The 25,889-nt window shown below is 41.0% G+C and overlaps 1 protein-coding gene across 4 annotated transcripts in view; it reads right to left on the bottom strand.

Moving 5' to 3' along the window:
• The window catches only part of FRY (FRY microtubule binding protein), a 424,933-nt gene that overhangs the window by 189,763 nt on the left and 209,281 nt on the right, over positions 1-25,889 (bottom strand). For all 4 annotated transcript variants that reach the window (XM_073795022.1, XM_033843712.2, XM_019936771.3 and 1 more), the window contains one exon: positions 17,136-17,335. In XM_073795022.1, the coding sequence (XP_073651123.1) occupies positions 17,136-17,255 (120 nt within the window). In that variant the 5' untranslated portion in view covers positions 17,256-17,335. The remainder of the gene's footprint in view (positions 1-17,135; positions 17,336-25,889) is intronic.

Here is a 25,889-nt window from a genome sequence, read left to right as displayed (position 1 = left end):
TGCCCCACACAGGTAGGACTTCACTAATCTCAAACGACCCCAGTACTACTGTCCTCAGAGATATTTCAATAAACATGTCACCCAGCAATGTCACTAGAGTTAACATGAGCTTATTCAATTTGTTAACTATGTCACCAGCCTTGCTTATGAGATACTATTTTAACATCTTTTAATTATTATATAACAGTTCAGTGCATGGACTTTGGAACCTGAGAGAGTTGACTTTGACTCCTAGGTCCCTTATTGGATCTTACTTAACCTCTCTAAGCTTCAGTTAACTTTTAGGTAACATAAGGATACATAATGCCAACCTATCTCATAGAACCGAAAGATGAATGACACAGAGTACTCAATAATTGAGAGTCATTACGACTATTAAAATTCCTTTTAATACCATTATTATTGGGACTAGAAAGATTAAGATGTGTAACCTCTTTCATAATGTTCAGGAGCTGAAACTAAGTTCCACCTCTTTTCCTGGGGCAACGCATACTCCCACTAACGTTAATTAAAGCTTTAATTTTACCTTCCTGGAAGCTTCCAAGTGTAACTAGAAAGCTGTATTACAGAAAGTAGGAAAGAAACATAAAGGGTAATTGTCCCTCTCTCTTAAAAAAAAATCTAACATGACTACAGTGACTTTAATTCTTAATATGTAATTTAGAGGAAACCTTTTCATTTAATGGTGGGATGCTATAAAAGCAACCAAGTTTAAAAAAGAAAAAAAACACCAAACGTCTCAAGTCTTGAAACTAGTGTTTTTGATTATAAGAACTTGTTTATGCACCACTGACTTAGGATTTTGATACCATCAGCAGTGAAATTTTATAATACACATGTCTGTTCTGAGTAGTCAACAAAAAATGTTCAGATCTGAACTTCTGCAGCTGACTGGGATCCCTCTTCACCAGAACACAGGGAGATGTGTAGTGTGCTGCACCCTTCAGAGCAGCCGTGGGCTTAACCGTTGAGATGCCACTAAGGCATTTCATCCAGAACAATCGGCACACAGCGGCAGGCACCTTCCTCAGGCTGAACCAAAGAAAAATGAGGTTCAAAATATCTTCATGTCTGACACATATTTTTTTTCTTCAGATCTTATTTGTGCTAACTGTGATTCAACCTTGGAAACAGATCTAAGGAAGAAGCCTGAGAAGTCACAGTTCTGAATACTGACCATTTCTCCCCAAAAGTCTCTCCCTACATGACGAGGGGCAATCAGGGACCTGGGGGTTGGAATCATCTCGAAGATACACTCCGGTCATTTTGTTTGCCTGCAGGGATCACTGAACTTCTAGCGGAAGGCTCAGCCTCCTCGATGGTGCCTCAGTTTGTCCACAGGTAAAAATGAGCATCACTTCACACCGACCTGGCTAGGTTTCTAATAAGAATTCATGAGCACTAGTTAAAACCATTGGAGAGGGCTTCCCTGGTGGTGCAGTGGTTGGGAGTCCGCCTGCCGATGCAGGGGACACGCGTTCGTGCCTCGGTCCGGGAAGATCCCACATGCCGCAGAGCGGCTGGGCCTGTGAGCCATGGCCACTGAGCCTGCGCTCCACAACGGGAGAGGCCACAACAGTGAGAGGCCCATGTACCACAACAAAAAAAAAAAAAAAAGAAAAGAAAAGAAAAGAAAACCATTGGAGATCTATGGAAGAAGGGGGCTAACAGAAACGGATGACACTGTGTTTCCCTTTTATTCTCTTCAGTTACAAACGGATTTCTTTAAACAAGACAATAGATGCTGATTCTTACCCAGAATATTGGGGGAAAATCCCCAGATCAAGACAATGATGGAGAGTATCTCAGGTCAGTTCAGGTATTAGCAAGTAAGATGCTGCCTGTTACCCTGTGATATGAAATGAGAAGGCACGTTCAAATCTGGAGGAATATTTTGGCGCTTTTTCTAAGAACTAAACACTCTTGAGAGAACCTGTCCTATTTGCAGCTGGCTTTGCACATTTCAGAGAAGCCAATTGTCTGCCAAATCTAACAGTCCCAAGGACAAATCTATTATTTGAACATTGGAGGGGAAACTTCAATTAAATTTGGCTACAAAGTTAACCTTCATTTTAACTGAACAAAAGAGCATCTCCCACAGGCATTTTTGTAAAAACTACAGCAGCTACGGAGAAATGCAAGATGCCACCTTCACTCATCTGTTTCTGTCTTTGTTGGTATTTTGGATTTTTTTGTCCCAGTATATACACCAGTTGTGCACATTATGTCCACTGAGTGGACATTTACACGTGGATGGATCTTTCCCTGCCTCCTCTGGGACTCTGCATGGTCTCCCAGCTCCCCACTCCCCAGATGCCAGCCTCCCCTATGCTCCTGGCTCTTTTTCTCAGCCATCAACATGCTTAGAGCTTTTCATCTTAGCATCTGCCTTCACCACACTTCCACCTCTGGCTACCGTTTTCTTTCCACCCGCTTCTCATCCTTAGCTCGTCAATGAGCAGTCTACACTTCCTGTCTTCCCTTCCTCCCCTACTTCTCATCCTTAGTTCGCCAATGAGTGGTCTACACTTCCTGTCTTCCCTTCCTCCCCTACTCCTTGTTCAACCACCTGCAATCTGACTTTTCTGTCACCACTAAAAATAGTCCCCCGAGAAGCCCCAGTGAATTTCCAAACAATAAATCTGGTGGATGTCTTTCAGTACTTTTCTTTCTGGTCTTTCAGCTGCAATGAAACACTATTGATGATTCCCTTCTTTCCACTTGACTCATGCCATCCCCCACGTTTTCTCCTCCTACTTCTTTAGACATCCCTTTTCTGTGTCCTTCATAGGCTGGTCTTTCTCCTCAAATGTTTACATTCCCCAGGGATGTTCTTGGGGACTTGAAATCAATCATGTTCTGATTTATCTTCTGGCACCACTAACACACACACACTCACACTCTTCTCAGACCCAACCAAACCACCTCTCATCAAAAAATCGTACTTGTCCCTCAAGGTCCATTCACTCCACCGCACTCTCCCTGGTCACTCCTACAAGAAGTGACAGAGATTTCACTCTCGGTTGCTCTTCTGGTATTCTCTAGTTCTTGAGTACCTAACCAAATTCATCCTGGTTACTCACATACACATCCTTTCCCGAGTAGATTAGAGCTTGGACTTTGGAGTCAATCAAATCAGGATTTGAATCAGGACATTAACCCTAACTCCACCACCTTTGGTAAGGTTTTACCCAGGTTCAGCATCTCCGACTAAAAATGAAGGGGGCCACGAGTGTAGTGGTTAAGAGCAAGGATCCAGGAGATGGGTGGTCTACACTGAGTGCCAGCCCCACCACTTACTAACTGTGTGACTTTTGACAAGTTTTTTCCTTGTATGTGAAGTGGGGGATAAGCGTACATACCTCATGATGTTAATGTGAAAAATTAGGTGAGTTGATATTATTCAAGTATTAAGAACAGTGCCTGGCACTCAGTAGGCACTAGAGAAACATGAACTATTATTATTACCTATCTGCTAGGGTTAATGTGAAAATTAGTATGTCTGAAACATGACAGGTAAGCCAAACAATGGCAGTTATTCTTATAAAAATCTGTCTTATTCCTCTTTGTATAATGCATAGCCTCAAGTACAGTCACACTTGGAAGTTACTGCAGAAAGTACTATCTACCTACCTACCTATCTATAAGCTACTATCAAAAGTAACTTAAATATATGTATAACTGAGTCACTTTGCCAGACAGAAGAAATGAACACAATATCGTAAATCAGCTATACTTCCATAAAACTTAAAAACATACCCTGTAAAATATACATTGTTATAATTATTAGCATGATCTATGGAAATCAAGACTTGTGCTGGCTACTCAAAGACATAGAAAATAAACTTATGGTTACCAAAAGGGGAAGGGGGTGGGGAGGGATAATAGGAGTTTGGGATTAGCAGATACAAACTACTATATATATAAGAGATAGACAACAAGGACCTACTGTATAGCACAGGGAACTGTATTCAATACCTTATAATAACCTATAATGGAAAAGAATCTGAAAAAGAATAGGAAAAAAAAAGACTTGTGCTGGTTAAAACTGTACTCAAAACACTGTTTTTGGACCCAAAGGCCATTCAAAGGTAACTGAAGAAACACATTGTGGTATATACATTAAATGGAATTCTACTCGGCAATAAAGATGAATGTATTACTGATAAATAATAAACGGAAGCGCTTTAGATACATTATGGTGAGTGAAACAAACTACAGCTTCCATTTATACAAAATTCTAGAAAATGGGAATTAATCTATATATAGATCAATAGTTGCCTGAGGCCCTGGGTGGTGGTCTGGGCTGTCTGCACAGGGGCACAGGAAACTCCCGGGGATGACGGAAATGTTCTGTATCTGAACTGAGGTGATGCTGACACCAGCGTACGAATTTATCAAAATTCATCAAATCATAGATTTTAAACCCCTGTAGCTTATTGTATTGTATACTTTAAGCATATTGATTAAAGTAAAAATTTTCACTGAATGTATGGGAAGAAGAATCCCTAATCTGTCTGAAAGGCATTTCATTTTCTTGGACACCAAAGGGAGGAGGGGAGGCAATTCTGATAGTAACGACCTACTTTTAGCAGTGGGAACCACTGTCTCGTTCCCACTGTCCATCCTGAGCATAAGCATGATAGTTTTTGCCTTTGAGAAGTTCACAATTTATTATGCTAACCACTGGGAATCCCAGAAAACCTTGGGAAGTGGGTATGCATGAAGCCACAGAGCTGATACTTATGGGGTAAGACATTGATCCCAATGTGCTGGCTGTAAATCTCTGGAATTAGAACGCTCTGACTGACCAATCTGGTACATACGGGGCATTATTTAGATGGAAAGGAATGTAACACACACTCTACAAGCCTTTCCAGCCAAGTGCCTCTCAGTGTGTTACTGACAGGTCAGTAGCCAACACTAGAGAATGGAAACCACTTCACTCAGCACCACAGAGAAGCCTTTTCTCAGGTGGGATTTGGTGACACAGCGCCGTTATCTGAACCAACAGCTAGAACCCGAGTGAAGGGGGATGCTGCCCTTGCTGCCATTTCTGAATTGGAATTTGGCTTGACTCACGGGCAAGCATTTTCATTCCTGTAGAAGTTCCACAGCCCCTAAGTATCTTGAATTTTTGTTTTACACATGGGATAAAAAAGGCCATTTCATAGGCAGCATCCTCTTCATGATAATCATCATATAGTATTCATTACATACCCAAAGTCATGCAGCCAATCAAAATTTCCCACTTAAAACTGAAATGACCCAATTACTTTAACTAAGAAAAAAAAGGTTTGGTTTTCTGGTAAAAATAAAAGGAAAACTCCAGGGGGTAAAGAGTTGAAAAAAAAAATAGATGAAAATCTACTCACCTACTCTCTCTTTTGAAGTGTTATTAAAAGGCAACATTCTGCAATTAATGGTACAGCTTTGTGAATACTCACTGAACTGCACAATTTTAAAGGATGAATTTCATGGTATGTGAACATACCTCAATTAAAGAAAAGCAATACCTACATTTTAGGTCAATCAAAATATTTAAAGATTATAGTATCTAACCTCCACCAAACTTCGTGATTACAACTTATGAATTGAGTAGAAACCCCTAAAGGCATCAGGAAATACCAACATATGGAATGCTGAATTTTAAGAATCGTGTAAGTCGGAAATACTAGATACATACGTAAGTGACCATCAAAATTACCTAATAAAATGTCTTCTTATTGTTAGCATGACCTGTGGAATTTTAGCCAGTTAAAATGACTACAGTGCTAAAGACTGCTGCTGCCTAAAACTGTATTAATGACTTTCAGGAAAGTCAAAATGCAAAATGCTGTGTGGAAATATAGTGATATTATATCATAGTGATTGTAGCAATGGGCCTTCAATGCTTATTATGTCATATTAATGAACTTACTTTTTAATGTGGACCGTTTTTTTTTTAGTCTTTATTGAATTTGTTACAATATTGCTTCTGTTTTATTTTTCTTGGTTTTTTGGCCACGAGGCATGTGGGATCTTAGCTCCCTGACCAGGCATCGAACCTGCACCCTCTGCATTGGAAGGCGAAGTCTTAACCACTGGACCACGAGAGAAGTCCCTGAATTTACTTTTACTGGTATTTTCTGTCACTTAAAAAATGATGATGTATCTTCAAATGATCTTTTGTGTTAAAAATGATGTCTCTATACATAGTAAGAAGAAGCATATAATCAGAAAAGGCTAGACTGAAAATAACTTGAGGAATAATCTTCACCTGATTTGTACTCTCAAAAAGAAGAAACTTTGATAATCTTCTCATAGTCACTGGACATAAAAATTATGGCCTCACCCATGGATGAACTGAACTGGATACTATTAAGTTGAAGTAAAAACCCCTTTGGGTTTTTTTTTTTTTTTTTGGTATTACTTCATGATACTTTCCATATGTTTTATTTGCTATAAGGTTCAGTGAAACTTTTACTCTCATGGTGCATTAAATTTCATTTCATGGCCGAAAAAGTTCCATTTAACAGTCACAAAAGAACAACTTTTCATCTGTATGAAACCAAGAACATTCATAACAAGGAAAACAAACTTCAAGTTGAACAGTACACAGAAAAAAGTGAGTTTGTGAGCTCATTGGAAAGATCACCTCATTCGGCGGCTAAATGCAACCTTTCAACAATTCTGTCTGGTTTTAGCTATTAATACTATTTTCTTTCTGGGTTAGGGTGAGTTTTCAGATTTCTGGTGAAAGTGTTACTAGATTAAGTAAGGGGTGCCAGGCTGAGCTGCTCTGCTAAGAAATAGCTATTTTTAAAGTTATTTTTTAATTTATAATTTGGAAAATAAGCTAGTACTTTGTCAAGTGTAACATAAATATTCCTTATCTGACCTGAACTGTTTCTGAGTCTCCTTTAAGGACAGCATTACTTTGATTCTGTCACTATACTCAGTAGGCAGCTAAATCTAGAAATTATTTTTATTCTCTTTATATTTCCCTTACTAGGTTTGTTGAAGTAAGAGGAACCTCTATTTAAAGAGAAGTTGGGCTAAAAACACTAGCTGGTTGTCCTTTTGGGAAGCTGACTTGAATCCACAGTGCAGAGAGACACGAAAGCTGCTGTCTCTGCTATTTACACATCCTTAGGTGACAGACGTGTAACAGCTGGGTGGTATAGGAAGACTTGCATACACAACAGTGCAAAAAACCCACCAACGTGCAAATCTGAGTATGATGAAATACTATCTTGAAATATCAACACTGAGGTTAGTGAATGGCTATCAGGCTATAATAAGCATGACTAATTACAACAGTTTTCATGAAATTCACCATATAAAGATTCAAATTTAATTAGAGGTAGTAATTCTGCCTTTCAATTAGTGCAGCAGGATTCCCTAATTCACAAATTCCTTAAATATTAAAAAAGTTCCTGATTAAAGAATCTGATAGTTTCTGGTATCCAGACATCAGCAGACTATTCAGGTACCTGCAGAGATGAAACAAAAGACTACAGCAGAAAGTTCAATCTGTATATGGGCCAGAGGCAAAAAAAAAAAAAAAAAAAAGAGCTCTTTTATAACTACAAGTAGACTGTATCCCAACCATAGTCTCTTACCTCTCATCAGATCCGGTCTAAAATCCTAAGAGGAGGCTGGAGTGAGCGTGTATTTCACTTACTAAAGGCTTTGCTTACTTAGAGAGCCACAGTCAGATTCATTAAAACAACCAGAACCACTCACCGTACTTATTTTGTTGGTGGTGGATCACCTGTGTCTATTATAGCTCAATGTCCAGCTTAAGTTTGGGGTTAACTGGAGAGCTGTCCTGATGCCAGCCCTGCGACTTCAGGTGGGGGAGGAGCTGAAAGCCTGAGACGCAGGGCCAAGAAACAAGTGTTCGTCAACAGGCAGTAGTACTTCGTGAACCTAGAACCACATTAGCTTGCGGTAATTAGCTAATTGCTCAGCCTTTCCATGTTTGTGCCAGCTGGCCGTGACCACTGTCCCTACAGGCTTGGTCTCAAGGCATGACACATTCCCTACAGGTTGGTGGTGTGGGTGCAACAGACATTGGCATCCTGGCTTCTTTAAACTCGTGCACACCAAGAAACTATTTTGTGTTACTTCTAGTTCATTTTTAGTCTTATATTAAAACAGAAATTCCCTGACTTGTGTCTCTTATGTTAGCAAACCAGCTAGATCATGTTATATGATTGTTAAGGCTCCATCCCAGCATCCCCCAGTTAGCATCTCTATGAGTGAGTCTCTGTCACCCCTCCCTCACCTATGCTCCAAGCTCAACACAGGGATAACATCTGAAAGCTCCTGCCTGCATCTCACCCATTAGCTATTTTGTGAGCAGGGGCTGTCAAAGCTCAAGCAATCCCAATAATGAAATCTTCCCACTGTCACATCACCTTTCATCCGAAATATGTTTTTAAATGCGGGAACATTACAGGAAGGCAAGCTCTGCTCTCCTGCTCAGTCATAGGCTCTGCTAAAGGACAAGACGAAAGGTGTGTGTTCTTCTTTTGAGGTTATGCAGATCTTTTCCTCTCTCCACGTTTCAATTAAAGTAGAGAATACATTACTTGCTTTCTAAGTCTTAGGTGAGTTAGAATTTCTTCTTCTTCCTGTTGACACTTTATGCTGTTAGGCTGTAGATCCAGATGAAACCCCTGGTCCAGTACCCAGTTTAGCTTCACTGCAGCTCCTCGCAAGGACAACAGAAGCTTTAACCAAGGTGGATTCAGTGGGATATGACTTATTCACTCAGAGATGTGGAGAGTTAATGCTTATATTTCATTTGTTATACACATTAGAGCTAAAACTGGGCTTGACTGTGAACATTTCATAGAAGAAAAAACAATGATGGATCACATTTAAGTGACTTTGCTGGAAGCAGAGGCTAGTAGCAGGGCTGTGATGAAAAACCAAGTTTTTTGTGTATTGGTCAAATTATAGGAAGGAGGGTGAACAAAACAGGCAGCCTGAGTAGTGTGGCTGAAAATTCTTGAAGGTACACACTTCCAGTTATTACAAACGTTAAGTTCTGAGAATGAACATATAGCATGGTGACAACAACTAATAATACCATGTTGTATATTTGAAAGTTGCTAAGATAGTAGATCTTAAAAGTTCTCATCACAAGAAACAAAATTTGGGCTTCCCTGGTGGCGCAGTGGTTGAGAGTCCGCCTGCCGATGCAAGGGACACGGGTTCGTGCCCCGGTCCGAGAAGATCCCACATGCCACGGAGCGGCTGGGCCCGTGAGCCATGGCCGCTGGGCCTGCGCGTCCGGAGCCTGTGCTCCGCAACGGGAGAGGCCACAACAGTGAGAGGCCCGCGTACCACAGAAAAAAAAAAAAAATTTGTAACCATGTGAGGTGATGGATGTTAATTAAACTTACTGCAGTGATCATTTCACAATACATCAAATCATTATGTTGTATACCTGAAACTAATACAATGTTATACATCAGTTATAGCTCAATAAAACAGGAAAAAAGGAAAAATCAGTTTGATTTGACGACTAACTTTAAGAAAATTAGATATTTCTCCCTCTGACGTTTTCAATAAATTTAAACATATGAATGAGAAAAAAGAAAGTTATGAAATTTTCTGAAGTTGCTTTACTTAGTTGAATAATCCAGCTTTTCACATTTGGGGCCATTGATTTCCCAGCACAACCTGGCACGACAATGTTCCTACTTGTCTCCGAGACCCCAATCCTCAAGGGCCTGTGAAATTTCCTCTTGGGAAACCATTCTATGTGGACTCGCTTCAAATCCCTGGTTTCATTTCCTAGGTCCTCACAACTTATACCCGCGTAAGTATTTTGCGGGAGACAACAGTGAGCCAGTGGGGCTGCTGCCTTCTCTTGTAGACTTTTGTTTGCCTCTGTCACCTCCCAGAGCATAAATCCCTAAAGGATCCAGACCAGGTCTGCTTAAACCAGCTTTAGCTATACCTTTCTCATTGCCAAGGCAGAGATCAGAACAACCATCTGACAATAACAGGGCATGGCAACAGCAGGCATCCAACCACCCTGTTCAAGCTTCCACTCCTTCTGGATGAACACAAAGAGAGGAAGCCCCAGGCTGGCCACCAGAGAAACATACCAGAGGATGAGGTTATTGATACCAATTCCTCGATGAGGATGATGATGGCGGTGAAAACTGAGCACCTAGAACGTGCTAAGAATTGCGTCACAGCTCCACACATTACCTCGAATTCTCTCACCCACCCCATGAGCTAGGCTCTTGCAAATGAGAAACAAGGGAGACTGACTAGCTGGCCCAAGGCCTCACAACACTAAAGAGGCAGCATCGGGATTCAGATCCAGATCAAGCTGAATGAAAAGTTGTTTTATCCCTTCTTTTCCATTAAATCTGCAAAGTCAAGATTATGCGAGCTCTTGAATTTCGAAAAGCTGGAGAGCCTTGTTTTTTGGAAGAGAGTTTATTGAGAAGGTAATTGCCTGTGACTCCAGTGACAGATGCTATATAACCGGAGAGACTCAGAGATAATGAGAGCGTATATTCTGAGGCTGAGTCCGACCGCTAAGAGTCAGCCTGACTTCTTCACACACTGCTCCGGTGAAGTGGGAGCAGGTGATCGTATCCATGAATAATGAGGTATCCTTAGATGCCCCAAGGCAGAAGGCTGAGAATTAACGTCCCTTGTACTCTGCAGATTGTAGGGCATTCATCTGCCGAGGGGTACAAAGGACAGAACAAGATCCATTATTACCTGTTTAGAGGTTGGCAAGACGACCCTCAGAAACACACAGGATCCTACATTCCTTTTGAGCTACTGTATTAATAATTTTTTATAGTTTTTTCTTTCTTTTTTTTTTTTGGCTGCATTGGGTCTTCGTTGCTGCGTGCAGGCTTTCTCTAGTTGCGGCGAACAGGGGCTACTCTTTGTTGCAATGCACAGCCTTCTCATTGTGGTGGCTTCTCTTGTTCTGGAGCACAGGATCTAGGCATGCAGGCTTCAGTAGTTGCGGCACGTGAGCTCAGTAGTTGTGGCTCATGGGCTTAGTTGCTCTGCGGCATGTGGGATCTTCCTGGACCAGGGCTTGAACCCGTGTCGCCTGCATTAGCAGGCGGATTCTTAACCACTGCGCCACCAGGGAAGTCCCTATTAATATTTTTTTCATCCATTCATTCATCTATCTATTCATTCATTCATATACTCAAAAAACACTGTCTACTGTATATAAAGGAGATTTTCTAGACACAGGGATGTGTGTGTGTGTGTGTGTGTGTGTGTGTGTGTGTGTGTGTAGATAAGACACAGTTAATGCCTGTAGGAACTTAAAGACTAGTAACGTGCTTCTTTAACTTACAAAAAGTCTGTATCCTCCACCCCTAAAATATAAATTTTATACCATAAAAATATACATTTTATACCAAGGTCTGATATATATACACACAACTGAAAGTTCCGTAAAACAACATCTACTCTTAAAATCTATAAAGTTCTCTGATATTTTCTATTCTAGTCTACTCTAATACTCTTACTTAATGAAGGCAGTTTGCTTGAGATAATGATATGGCGGTTCAGATAAAATAGAGATTTACAAGTGTGTATATCCACAACTGCATAATTGTGTGGCGTCAGCAGGGAAGAAATCAAGTAAACCTTTCAAAGGTGTTTGAGTTGGGCCTTGAAAGATAGGCAGGATGGAGAGATGAGGGGCATTCCAGGAAGAGGGGACAGTGTGCTGTACACACGTTGGCCGGCAAGCACAGAATTGAAACATAAAGATCCATGGAGGAAGAAAGGTAGGCTGGAGTTAAATCAAGGAGCAGAAGGGTGTGATATGAAGGATCTGAATAAGAGAATGAAAGGGACAGGTTGTATTTAGGGGAAACTCATCAGGCAGGATCAGAAGAGGAAGACTTGGTGACCATCCCCTCACTCTCCCTTTTATTCATCTTGGGGACACCCCACCTCGCCATGGGAACGTCTGCTTGCACAGGAACCTCACAGTGCAAAGACCCACCTGCCCTTATCTGCATGAAAGGCAAACCAAGAATTGTGCAGAGGGCTTTGGTCGGATAATGGACAAACATAATGCAAAAACTCACATGCTACAGACACTTGGAAATGTTGAATGGAGTATAAGATTTTTTTTTTAAAGGCAGAAATGAGTTCACAAGAAAGGAAAAGGGAAATGAAAGGCAGAAAGATATGAGGTGATGTAGTGGCTACACAGGGAGAGGACTACTGGTCTCGTTATGCTGGAGGCTTTTTGTTGTTTTCCACTTGGGGACACGCAACAAAGCTGTGAGCCTTGAGAGGTGGGACACTGGAAATAAGACACCTATATAAACCCTGGTCCTAAACAATGAAACAGTGGACTAGGGACAAATCTATGCACTGGCACAGGAAGATGAAAAGATATTCCAATGACCCCTGCCTGGGTTCTAGGTAAAAACAACAATAACAAAATCCTCCCCAAGAATTTGAAACCACAGTCTCAAGTCTCACAAGAGTTTGGAGCTTACATTTATATCACCTTCTAGGTGCAGAAACTTGCAAACCAAGAAATTAACGTAATATTTGGCCCAGATGGTGAAGACTCTGGGGCTAACCTAAAAGAGGACACACACAGAAATGTATGTTTAAGGTGATCAGAGACAGAAAAAAGAAATGCTGAACGTTAGGAAAAAAACCCTAAAAAAACCTAAAAAAATAAAACCCACCTAAATAGATTTTAAAACAGTACTTCTAGAAATAAAAAATTCTATCACCAAAATTATAATTCTCACTGGGCACATTAAACAACAGATTAGACATAGCCCAAGATAAGATTAATAAATTGAAGATAGACCTGAGAAAATTACTCAGAATGCAGTAGCCAGAGACAGAGAGGTAGAAATAATTAAAGGGTAAAAAGATATGTAATATATCATGAGAAGGTCAAATGTACATCTAATATGTATGCCAGAAAAAGAGAAGAGGAAAAGTGGAGAAATGGCAATATTCAAATAATTAATGGCTAAGAATTTTCCAGAACTGATGAAAGATATGAACCCTCAATTCAAGAAACATGCGTCTGAAACAAGAAAATAAAAATAAATCCAGGGTCTTCCCTGGTGGTGCAGTGGTTAAGAATCCGTCTGCCAATGCAGGGGACACAGGTTCGAGCCCTGGTCCGGGAAGATCTCACACGCCACGGAGCAACTAAGCCCGTGCGCCACAACGACTGAGCCTGTGCACCTAGAGCCTGTGCTCTGCAACAAGAGAAACCACTGCAATGAGAAGACCGCTCATTGCAACGAAGGGTAGCCCCCGCTCGCCTCAACTAGAGAAAAGCCTGTGTGCAGCCAAAAATAAAATTTAAAAAATATATATATATAAAATAAATAAATCCACATCTAAGTACACAATGTAGTGAAACTGCAGAACACTATACACAACGCAAAAAAACCATAAAAGCAAACAGAGAAAAAAGTAAATAATCCACAAACAAATAGCAAATCAACCGGACTCTTCCACAGCAATGCTAGAGGCAACATGGTGAAATATATTGTCAAAAGTCTAGAAGGAGAATAAATGTCAAACTAGAATTCTATTCCTAGCTGAACTATCACTGATAATTGAGGGGAAAATATGGGCATCCAAGATAAACAAGACTGAGTGATTTCCCACCCACTGACTGTTACTTAAAGAACTACAAAAAGATATACTTTGGGGAAAAGAAAATTTAAACCAGAAGAAAGGAGTAGGAGGCAAGAGGGAAAGCATCTGTTACATTGTTTTCTGTACTTTTTCTGTTTTGAAATAAAAATATAAAAAAGATACAGATGACCCAATTTACCTTGTTTAAAACACTTCACTTGGGAAAGGTGAAATAATGGTACCAGCCAAGAGCAAATGCTATCACACGACCCCATGAAGCAACAAAAATAGAATAAAATTATTGACTTATCCATAAATACTAATGAATATGATCTGAGCATCTTTTGGATACAAAGAACAATACTGCTGAACCAGTGAAAGATGTTTAACAAGAAAAATATCTAATATTTTATTTTGGTAGAACATTTTTGTTCCTGTCCTTTCTTCCCCATTTAAGTTACCTATTTGGATACTGGTAATTCGTAAATACAACTTTAATTTAATATTGTATATAATTGATCCCACACAGTCTAACTGATGTGGAATTCTGAAGGACTCAGTTTTTTACATAAAACTGAAAAATACAGATTCCTGAGTAGCCCCATAGATAATAAATCTATAATACAAAATTTTTAAAAATTACCTTTGCTATTCCATACAGGTTTTAATTATATTAGAGATAACAGAATACAACTTTGTGATATGGTACAAGCCCACCTAAATCCAGGTTTTTAAAGGATTCAACATCTTCCTAAATAAAGCCAACCTCAGCAAAAGAAATAGTAGGGCACATGTATTTGGAGTTCCCTTTAAATGTACTACACATGCATCAAAAATAACACCTCTTCTCGCTATGGCTACAGAACAAATGCCAAATGCACATTTACATTAGAATCAGGTAACAAGCCACAGAATCTACTCACATTTATTGCCCCATAAGGAAGCAAATACAAGGGCAAAAATTACTAAGCGCTTTTCAGCAGACAAGAAATGGAAATGGCACAGAAGCTTACATCTCTGCCAAAAAATACAAGGGGAGTAAATAGTCTCTTTTTATAAAAAGCAACGATACTGAAAATTGATTGAATACATTTCTTCAGCTAAAAACACAATGTCCATCTACTTGGCCATCAGCATCTAATAAACTCTCTCACCCTGGGCACACAATGAAAATTTGCTGATGAAGAGGACTTGCACTTTTTCTTTTCCATTTTTCTTGTTTGGGGACCTTTGTCTCACAGAAAGGAACACAAATGGCTACCTCTAATTAAAAGAAAGCTGTGGTACATGTTACTTTTTCAGACATGATGTTTACTCCAGGAAGAAAAATGTCATGCGAACACATGCCAAACTGAGTAAACTAAAGATGAAAAAGTTAAACCTAAACTATTTTACTTCATAAATTCTTAAGTAACAGTATCTAAACGATTATTTTGGAAACAGGGATGGCTCAGGATCTAGCCTTTCAAGCACCTCTTTCAACTACTGTACAACTTCCCAGTTTCTTGGGAAAATCCACCGTAATACACAATTTCAGAGAGCCCTGGCCTGCTACTTTGGCACTGTTCCACTGTCAAGGAGTGAAACGATTCTTTTTTGTGCCTTCCCAACTCTCTCCTCCTTAACTCCCCCCATGATCTCTGGAACCCAGGTGGCTCCCGACCCGCACTGGCAGGGGGAGGGGGCCTGGGCTGCCTCAGCACCTCTCAAGGAGCTCAGAGGGTCCCAGGGATCGGGACTGTTTGGAGCAATGGCAATTTGGGCACGTGTTTTGGACTCAAGTTACGGGGATCCCTGTATTGGCTTGTTTAAAAAAGTGAAAGAAGGTTCTTTCCATGAAAATGACTGGCAGTAGAGTGTAGGATGGTTCCGAGGTGGGCTCTGAAGAGAACGAGCTTGAAATCAAATCAATGCTGTGTGATCTTGGGCAATTACTTTCCCCTCTCTGTGCTAGCTTTTCCCATCTATAAACAGGGATATAAATACTACCTACCTAAGGTCATCATGAAGATTAAAGGACATAAGTTAAGCACAGTGCTTGGCACATAGTAAGTGCCCCAGAAATATTAGCTATTATTCGTAGCAAGAGTACTAAAAACACAAAAACACGGGTGAATGGGGAAAAGGTACAGTACTAAGGTTTCATTTATTATAAATGATTTAAACTGTAAAACCAAGAAAACATTTTCCTTCATAGGAAGTTAGTATTCACTGATCTAATAAAAACGTTAAAATGCAAAGTTTGTAACTTTCGGGCAACCATACACTTAAATATTCTTGAATTTTGATTCCCAAACCTGAAATTGTGATTCTTATAAAGGTTATTTTTAACAGATGATGTCGAATATCATCCGTTACGTATTTTTTTGAGACTTGGGCGGTGGGCTCACTATTACATTCAATTATTTTAAGCTATGATGTCTTAAAGCAGCAGTCCCCAACCTTTCTGGCACCAGGGACTGGTTTCGTAGAAACCAGTTTTTCCACAGAAATGGGGGGCAGGGGATGGTTCAGGCGGTAGTGCGAGCAGTGGGGAGCGAGCCGCAGATGAAGCTTCACTGGCTCACCCGCTGCTCACCCCCTGCTGTGCGGCCCCGGTTCCTAACGAGACAGCTCAGCAGCCCGGGGGTTGGGGACCCCCGCCTTAAAGCCAACTCCAGACCTCTTCTCCTGTCCCAGTCTCCTCACAGGAGGTACAAAGCCAAGCTTCATACAAAGAGCTGCGTCGCTCTGAATTCCTTCCCTTTCTCTTATTGTGTGTGGCCTACCAAGGTCAGAAAACAAGTAATCTGAATCTTCCATTTGGACTTTCTTCCTTTCTGACTGTCCTTCGGAGATTTAGCACACTGTCCTTAGAGCCCTTGTTGAAGTAATGAACGTAAGACGAAAGCCACAAGCCTTATTTTGCAGCAGAATCATTTGCAAAGAAAGATACTGACTACTGACGTTGAAGGGCATTATCTATCTAAGAATGGACCTAAAGGTAACTGAGTCAAGAATTTCCGGTCTTCCAATTTTCAGATAACAGAGTGGTATTTCTGAATGACTCACCAAAAAATTTCCTCGGATAAGATGTCACTGAGACCATATGTTCTCAGACTGGGAGCTCAGGCCAGCCCTTGAAGAATGACGATTTTTTTTGTTTTTTCTTTTACTTTAAAAATAGGACAAAAGATTTTGCCTAAAGTATATGACACAGCAGAGGCTAGGAACACGATTTTTCTATGATGAATAACGTTAAATTAGGCTTAACGTGAAATTATGCTTATTTGTCCTAAATGCAGTGGTGAAGCGCGCTGCTGAACTGTATTGGCTGAGGACTGTTTTGAAGTCCTGCATCCACAATTTTTTTCTTAAATCAGCAAACTGAACTATTATCTTTTAAAAATTACCTATGGTATCAAACATTTGGAAACTAGGGGAAAAGCCATCCATCCTTTCTCAGAGCTGTAAAAGCTATATTCAGTGTCAAGATGGATTTAACAAGATGCAAGTCTCCTGTGCGTACTCACCAGGGGCTCTGCCATAACGATTCGAATCTTGCGCTCAGCCTGAGCGGTGAAGTTGACAAATAAACTCTTGAGGACGTATTCTCCAGGTTTGCTGTCTGGGTCCACACTGATGGGTACCATGGTTGGTGGCCCTTTCTCCTTTTGTGTGCCAGATACGGGTGGAACTGGAGGCTTGATATAACCGTTGCCAACTGGAGAAGCTGAAAAAACAGAATGGATATTCTCACTGGCTGAAAATAACATCATCAATATTCAGATTGGCTATGTTAAACCATAAATATAAGGATATGAATCACACGAAGAATGATGTACTCAACATCATAACCTGGCCTTATGGAGTTAGGAGTTAACTATTTTGATTATATAAGTGTGTGTTATGCCGTATATATCTTGAAATACTTCTGGTTACCACATTGCTTTAGGTAAATTGTGTTGCAAAGACATAATACAGCTGAGAAATCCTAAAACATTTAGGATGCTTTTAGCTTCTTTTTTACGTTCCAGGGAAACGGACTAAGAAAATGCACAGGGGAAAACAAGTGATTCCTTGTCCTGGTTTGCCTGATAACCAGGGGCATTCTGTCTTCTACATTCATTCTAATAATGGAAAAGACTCTGGGGTCGTCCCTTCCAGAAGTTTCCAAGAACCAATTTTCAGAAGCCCAGCTGGCTCTTGCTCCTGAAAGGGATGCCCCTCTTGAAGGATAAAAGGCTCACGCACTGCCATCTATGCCATCCAAGGTGCGGGTTCGTTCCCCTCTCACCATCCTTCGGTTCAAGTCGGGATGCCCCTCCCCATCCTTTATAAAATGTGCAGATTCCCTACTTGGATTAGATCCTGAACAGAGGCCATTAGCAGAATCTCCAGTCAGTGGCCTCCTTTCAGGATGCAGCAGACGGACCACTGCTTTGACAGTTACAGAAAAAGATTTTTTTATTCATAAATGAAAATTTCATGTCTCCCTACTTTTGACTACCCTTTGACATGTTGAATTCTAACAAGGACTAGCCCCTTCCACCTAAGTACCTGTAAGATGGTCAGTTAACAATATTCAATGAAAGAAATATGAGAGTAGGTGAGCTTAGGTGACAGGCATCAGGTATGCTGAGGAGAGGACGATGATAAAGTAGACTATTAGAAGGAAAACTAGATAGTTTGGGTGACTGGATACAGAGATTAAGGAGAGGAGTGAAGAAAAACAAAAAGCAAGACTTGAATTTGCCACGGGCTGGCGACTATTTACACAGTATTTACATTGACTGTACTTACAACTACTTACATAGCATTTACACTGTATTAGGTATTATAAGTAATCTAGAGATGAACTAAAATATACGGGAGGATGTGCATGGGTTATATGTAAATACTACACCATTTTATATAAGGGACTTGAGCACCCATGGATTTTGGAATCTGCAGGGCTCCTGGAAGCAATCCCCCGTGGGCACTGAGGGCACCCTACAGTTTGAGTCTATTCCCCTCCACTGCTTTCCCTGCTTTCTATCCAGCCGGGCTAGTAAGCCCGTCTACAGTCCGGTCACTACCCTCTCCTCCACTGGCTGGGTCTAGGCCCTGCCCTCCACTGTCCAGTTTGGACATTGGTTTGCGTGTCAAGAGAATGGGGGAATGTCATCGATAATAAAGGAGGGAAAAAGTTCTCCATGAAAACTGAACACACTTTTCTCAAAACTACAAATAAATTCAAGCCTTCTCTTAAACTTCTTTCTATCTCAAGCTAAATTCTGAGGAAGCCAGGCAAAAATTTTATTAATTGTATTAATTTTATGGAATTACCAGCGTGTTCTCACGTCATGTAGATTCTCTGTCATCTTTCTTACTCTTTCCTAACATCCCCTCCTCTCCACTTCATTTAACCTGCCATACAGTTGGGGACTCCCTTACATCTGGAGGGTCTTCCCATATCTCAACTACCACTAAACTTTAAGAATATGGCCTCTCAAGTTATAAAAATAAAATAAAATCGGTTGTATACGATTCCATTTTCTCATTTCTCCATTCTCACTAGCTCCATCCTAGTCTAGGCCTTTGGAAACCTACGGCTAGATTATTACGGCAGCCCCACTGCTGGCTTAATTCCACTCATTTCACATACCAAACGAGTCTTCTTTCAGCTTAATTCGAACACAACTCTGCTCAAAATGTTCAACGGCTCTCAATTCTCCTCATCCTGCTTCAAACACATGGCCTGGTATGAATGCACCCAAGTCGTGCTGATGGCCCCGCTGGCCCAGGTGTGCACCGTTCTCACCTGCGCCTTCCTGCTGGCCCTCCGCTGCTGCTTTCCACTCTTCTCTGCTCATCTAATCCTCCTGTCCTTTCAGAACCACTCTTACTCTCATCTCCATGAAACCTATTCCACCAGGCCCATCCTCACTGGTCAGTCTGTTTGACAAGGTTTAAACGTTTAACTCTCGCGCTTTGGCCTTGTACATCCTGCATGACCTAAGGAAGGCTCCAGAGATGGCTGAAAAGTGAAGTCATTATCAATTAGTCACGCAGTTCTGCTGAGGGTTGGCTCTGTAACTGAACCACATACTTTTCTGTGTCCCTGCACAAGACTGTAGCCTCCCAGATCTAATACAGAGTTCTTCGCACAGGTAATACTTAATAAATCTCTTTAAATAAATAAATGACATCTAACTTTATTTCTGTATGTCTTGACATGATTCGTAAGGAGGGAAGACTATGAGAAGAATCAGTGGTCACAGTTTGAAAGGAACAGGGTGAAACATTTGCAGTGAAGAGTCATTAGTAAACGGCACTCCTTGCAGCTTACTGAAAGGTACTATTAATTCTAAAGGGCATATTCAAAATCAGGTGATGCAAATGAAGTCCATTCTTCTGCCTTACCTCCCACCCTAAGTGCAAGAACCTGGTGGAAGTAGGAAGCCTCCCAGGTCCAACCTACAGAAGGACGTGGGATCTCCACGAGATATCTTTCTAATGTATCAAGGGCACTGTGCCACAGGACTGAGACTGAAACAGAAACCGAAGAAGTCTAAGTGGAGGACTTTTTATTCCCCTTAGTTTTCTACAGGACTTAATCCATTTCTAGAAGACAGCAATAATCAGGTTGATGGGATACAACTGCAAGACCAGATCCATCATCATAAGACTCTGGGGCTTAAAAGTCCTAACTATAGTGAGAGAATTTTCCTAACAGTGACCTGTAGCAGTCCTCCTGCAAAGCTGCATCTTCAACCAGAAGAGCTGAAATGCAGGTATCAGAATGTCTCCCAGACAACTCTTCCATTTAAAAGGCCAAAGTACCAATTCACTGCTATCATAAAAAATGGTATCTGCCAATACCTCAAAGCCCAGACATCTTCGTGAGTACAAAAGTCTGTGTGCACAGCCTTAGCGAGCTGGAACTACACAAGCCCAGCGGAGCCCTGTGTCAGAGCTGAAAGCGACTCAGGGAGAGGGTGCCCATCATTCTGGCTGCAAACAGACCAGCTGGGCAGATGGAGATGCCGTGAGAGTTAATGGGTAAGTGTCCTTGAACCAGACCCACTCCCAAGTTTTAGAAAGCCCTCTTCATTCCCACCATAATTCATAACAAATTCTAGCTTTTTGTTAGGATAATTTTCATGGCACCTTTCAGTGACTCAAGTTATAGATTGTTACCAAATATAGTTGAGAAGCAGAAAATACATGTTCCTGGTACTTGAAATTTAGTCATAGTTCACACTAAACATTAGATCACTACCATTGGAAAAAAATCGTTATCTCCTCCCTCAGCACTTGCTTGCCCTTAATCTACACATAATTAAGATCAACTGTCTCGTTTCTAAGTTCATAATAGTCTGGAAACAGAAAGTTACAAGGGAAAGGTACAACATCTATGGGTAGATGCACTAACAGCAGAAGAAGAAAAAAAGGCACAACTCTGAAAAGCCACCAGAACTTAAAAATGCAGTTGCCCGAAGCCAGTTAGTACAGGGCCACAGAATAGGACACTGGGGGCAAGGATATCTCCATTCTGCAGGCTGTCATGATTAGCGTTCACGACGATAAGCCTGAGTCCCGTGGAAGGGTTAGAATAAGTTCAACATCTAGTCCTGTAGTTGAGAAGGTGAGGAAAAAGAACGATATAAATTTGCAAAAGGTTTCCATTTCAAAAGGAAAACACTAAAAACGTTTTGGTCTATTAAGGGGTAAACTTTGCTCTCAAAAATTAAATCTATTTCTTCATAGGTCTGATTTTTAACTAAAACTTTTTTTCATCGAAACATATACACCAACCACCAACTCAGTAATTGCCACACTAAGGCCCCATTTTCCAGCTCTGCAAATGCAGGCGGTTACAGTCTGACCTCTGTCTCCTCTGCTTCTGCATTTGTGGATTCAACCAACCCTGGATGGAAAATGATTTAAAAAAAAAAAAATCCAGAAAGTTCCAAAGAGCAAGACTTGAATTTGCCACGGGCTGGCGACTATTTACACAGTATTTACATTGACTGTACTTACAACTACTTACATAGCATTTACACTGTATTAGGTATTATAAGTAATCTAGAGATGAACCAAAATATACAGGAGGATGGGCATGGGTTATATGTAAATACTACACCATTTTATATAAGGGACTTGAGCACCCATGGATTTTGGAATCTGCGGGGCTCCTGAAAGCAATCCCCCGTGGGCACTGAGGGACGACCCTACAGTTTGAGTCTATTCCTCTCCACTGCTTTCCCTGCTTTCTATCCAGCCGGGCAAGAAGCCCGTCTACACTCTAGGGTCCGGTCACTCCCCTCTCCTCCACTGGCTGGGTCTAGGCCCTGCCCTCCACTGGGCTCTGCCCCAGTCCACCCAGCTCCTCTGGATGGTCAGCATCCTCTTAACGTGGGACCTCTGGAAATACGGATCCCTCAGGATAAAAGGGTCCTGACAGGCCATCATCTCCTCTTCCCCACCTAAACACAAGTCGAAGGAACAATTTAACTTGGAGTAAACACTTTTCTCATTTAAATTTCTCGTATGTGATGGATTTTTAAGCTTCAACTCCATCTGCCTTTATCCCCTCTCCTTTTCTTCGTCTCATCTTCCTATTTTCACACAACAGCTCAATGTCCCTAGAAAGTCACTGAAACCAGTGTTCCTAGGGGCGGGTGGGGAGCTGAGGCGGGGTTGAAGAGAAGAGCATCACTTTCAGATATTAATCAGGCCTCTAACTACTGAATCTTTGGAAATTTGCTTTGCTTATATTTTCCCATTTACATTTTAATCTCGGAGGAAACATGTTCTAATTCTTCTTTGGTCTTAAATGGGTTTTGTTGATGCTATTTTATTACTTTCATGCTAAATTCTGTTTCAGTTGGTTCTGCTGGATGGTTTCAGGAGGCGTTTTCCCCCTTTTACGGGGTGTCTACTTCTTCTATCCAGCAGGCTCCATTCCTTAATCTGTTAGAAGTCTCTTTTAAGCTTTTGCGGCCCATTCGTTACCTCTTTATTAGATCTATTTCTGACCGCAAGTGATGATCTTTTGAGGGTGACTCTTTTTTCCCCTAATTTCATCAACTAATACCTTAATTTTTAGCCTGACTGCTCTTAGCTGGCTACGGTCTTCAGTACAATTTCCCTGAGTTACCCACATTTCCACGAATTCCTAACCTCCTAACTGCAACACCAGCACAAACAGCTCCAAAACGCACGGTGCAGCCACATTTTTATTGCGACACTAAGGAAAGGAAAGGCTGTAACGAGTTTCCCTGTGTAAGTGCCCCAGAGGCTAGAAGTGGCGATCTATGTTACAGGAGAGCAACTGTTTTTCTCAGTTAGGTTTTCAGACACGTTAATACCATCGCTCGTTATAGCCTACCATCCATTCATGCTTTCACCCATTCACTTCAACCAATATTTAACGAATGAGGGCTGAGGCTTCAGGCTCTGTTCTAGGCACTGGGAAGATAGCTGTGAACAGATGGGTCCTGCCCTCATGGAGTTTACAGTTTACTGAGGCAGGGTCATATAATCAGCAATTTCATGTGTGTGTATACACACACACACACACACACACACACACACACACACACAAAGTGTGTTAGATTGCAATATATGCTAAAAGACGAAGGGAAAATTAAATTGAGTGAGCAAACAGAGGAACCTGCTCTTGTCTATCTGCCCAAAGGTGCTTAGATGTTACAGTCTACAACTGTTGTGGAGAGGGATGAAAGACACGTGCATTCTTGGTGTCCAGAAAACCCAGAGCGCTTGCCTCAGGCAGGGTCTGCTTTTCTGATCCATCCCTGTGGCCTGCCTGTATCTGTGTCAGTTGGATTGGAAATGAGAGTTTTAACCAGCCTGTGAAGGGCATGAATCAAAATGCTGACCAGACACACGGCTTCTTCACCTCCTTCACAAAGTACAGGACTCAGAAAAGGGGGCATCTCTGCCAGCTCTTCAGCAGCTTACAAAGACAGACAAGCAAAGAGCCAGCTTTCAAAACACTCAATGCTTCCTCTGACGTTTCCATTACTGGAACCACACCGTGAGCATTTGAAAAAGAAAATGGTTTACTTTTTTTTTTTTAAGTATCCTGAGATAGTATGTAGTAACTGTTCAAAGTAGGTACTCCTCCTAGAAATGAAGGTCTATTTAAACAACTTTACTTTCTAGAGATCTAAGTAACCTTATCTTTCAAAATAGGAGTAAACTGATTAGATTTCTTTGTTCACAGTTGGGTATACATTATTCTTTCTGCCAGTTCTCGGTGCCTCGCTCATTTTAGAGGTTTGGAGAGCAAACCCCTTTTGTAACCAAGAACTGGGTCCTTCTTTAGGGCCATACGTCCCCCCCTCAATCCCTCCTTTCCTGTAAGACTTATTTTGTTTACTGGGATTACAGGAACATTGCATAAAACATAAACCAAGGATGACGCAGCTACGGTGAGAACGTGTCACACTGTGTATAGACCAATAATAAATTGTCCACTAATGCATTTATGAGGGTGCTTAAGAAATGGCATTTTAAAGGGACTGCAAGTACTCAAAATGACCGGAAACCCTGAAGGTCATGGAAAGTAAATTAGGACAAAAAGAAAAAACCCTCCAACTATGATCAGATGATTTATTTTCCTCTGAAGAGTATTATTAAGAAGTGGAGGGCTTCCCTGGTGGCACAGTGGTTAAGAATCCGCTTGCCAATGCAGGGAACATGGGTTCGAGCCCTGGGCTGGGAAGATCCCACATGCCACGGAGCAACTAAGCCCGTGCGCCACAACTACTGAGCCTGCGCTCTAGAACCCGCGAGTCACAACTGCTGAGCCCGTGTGCCACAACTACTGAAGCCCGTGTGCCTAGACCCTGTGTTCTGCAACAAGAGAAGCCACTGCAATGAGAAGCCCGCGCACCACAACAAAGAGTAGCTCCCCACTTGCCTCAACTAGAGAAAGCCTGCACAGAGCAACGAAGACCCAATGCAGCCAAAAATAAATAAATAAAAAGGAGAAGTGAAAGATATTGGGATAAGAAGAAACAATTAGCTTGAGCAACAGAAAAATATTTAAGGGATAGAAGATTCCTAAATAATAGTATATATTTCAAAGTAGGTCAATAAAAGACTACTAGGCAAAAATACTCAGAAATAATTTTTGCCTTGGAAGAGAAATATATTCAATGACATGTTAAGTTCTGCTTAATTAATTTCCATAAAGTTCTAATAATGTGAAAGGTTCCTCCCATTTTTGTTCATTAAATACATTCCTGTTTTCTCTTACACTATTTAGCTCTCAATTCTATAATTCTCAAATTGTGTTCCTTCAAGTTTCAGGGTTCACAAGATATCTCTAGGACAATTAATATCTTTAATCCTCAAAAATAATCCTAGAAGGTCAAACAATCTCCCTTTTACAGATAAGACCATGTAGGTTCAAAGAGGTTACATGATCTGCCCAAGGTCACAGAGCGGTTGACTCAGGATCTGAACCCATGTTTACCTGACAGCATATCTTGTGAGCTTCCCGTATCACCCTGTCTTAAAACACAGCAGTTGCTTGCGATGAAGACTAAATAATATAAGTCCCTTTACCCACCCACAAGGCTTTTTCCCCTGGCATAAACTAGTTTGGGGACTTCAAGGGATGACAAGATAAAATATAAATGTTGTAATTTGGAGAATGAGGCTTCCTGTGGATTAGTATAGATGGTTATTTTCTAGAAAGACTCATACAACCTCCAGACATGGGTCCCATGCCCAGTTGCATGTCTTCTTCACCTTGAATGCATCTTTTAGGCATTAGAGGAGGCTAAGAAAGGCTAGGAGTACAAAAAAGAATCAAGAATTGAAGACCCGAGACTTCCCTGGCAATCCAGTGGTTAAGACTTCGCCTTCCAACGCAGGGGGTGTGAGTTTGATCCCTGGTCGGGAAGCTAAGATGTCACGTGCCTCACGGCCAAAAAACCAAAACATAGAACAGAAGCAATATTGTAACAAATTCAATAAAGACTTTAAAAAATAGTCCACATCAAAAAAAATCTTAAAAGAAAAAAGAATTGAGGACCCATATAAATATATGAAATCTGATTAATGACACACCTTAGAAAGGTCTAGAGACTATTCTTTCCTGATGATATAACCTTTAACTGGTTGTTATCCTAAGAAGAAGCAAGTGAACTTGAAGGCACAGTTCTCTGTGTTTACTTCAATCTGCTGCCTCTCAAAACCGTTTTTGTCTTTGGTCTCCCAAAAACTGAACACCTTGGAGAGAGTGAAAAAGTTCAGTAAAGAGACAG

This window comes from Tursiops truncatus, chromosome 18 (assembly GCF_011762595.2).
Source record: "Tursiops truncatus isolate mTurTru1 chromosome 18, mTurTru1.mat.Y, whole genome shotgun sequence".
Classification (NCBI taxonomy): domain Eukaryota; kingdom Metazoa; phylum Chordata; class Mammalia; order Artiodactyla; family Delphinidae; genus Tursiops; species Tursiops truncatus.
This window is presented reverse-complemented; position numbering and strand designations above follow the sequence as displayed.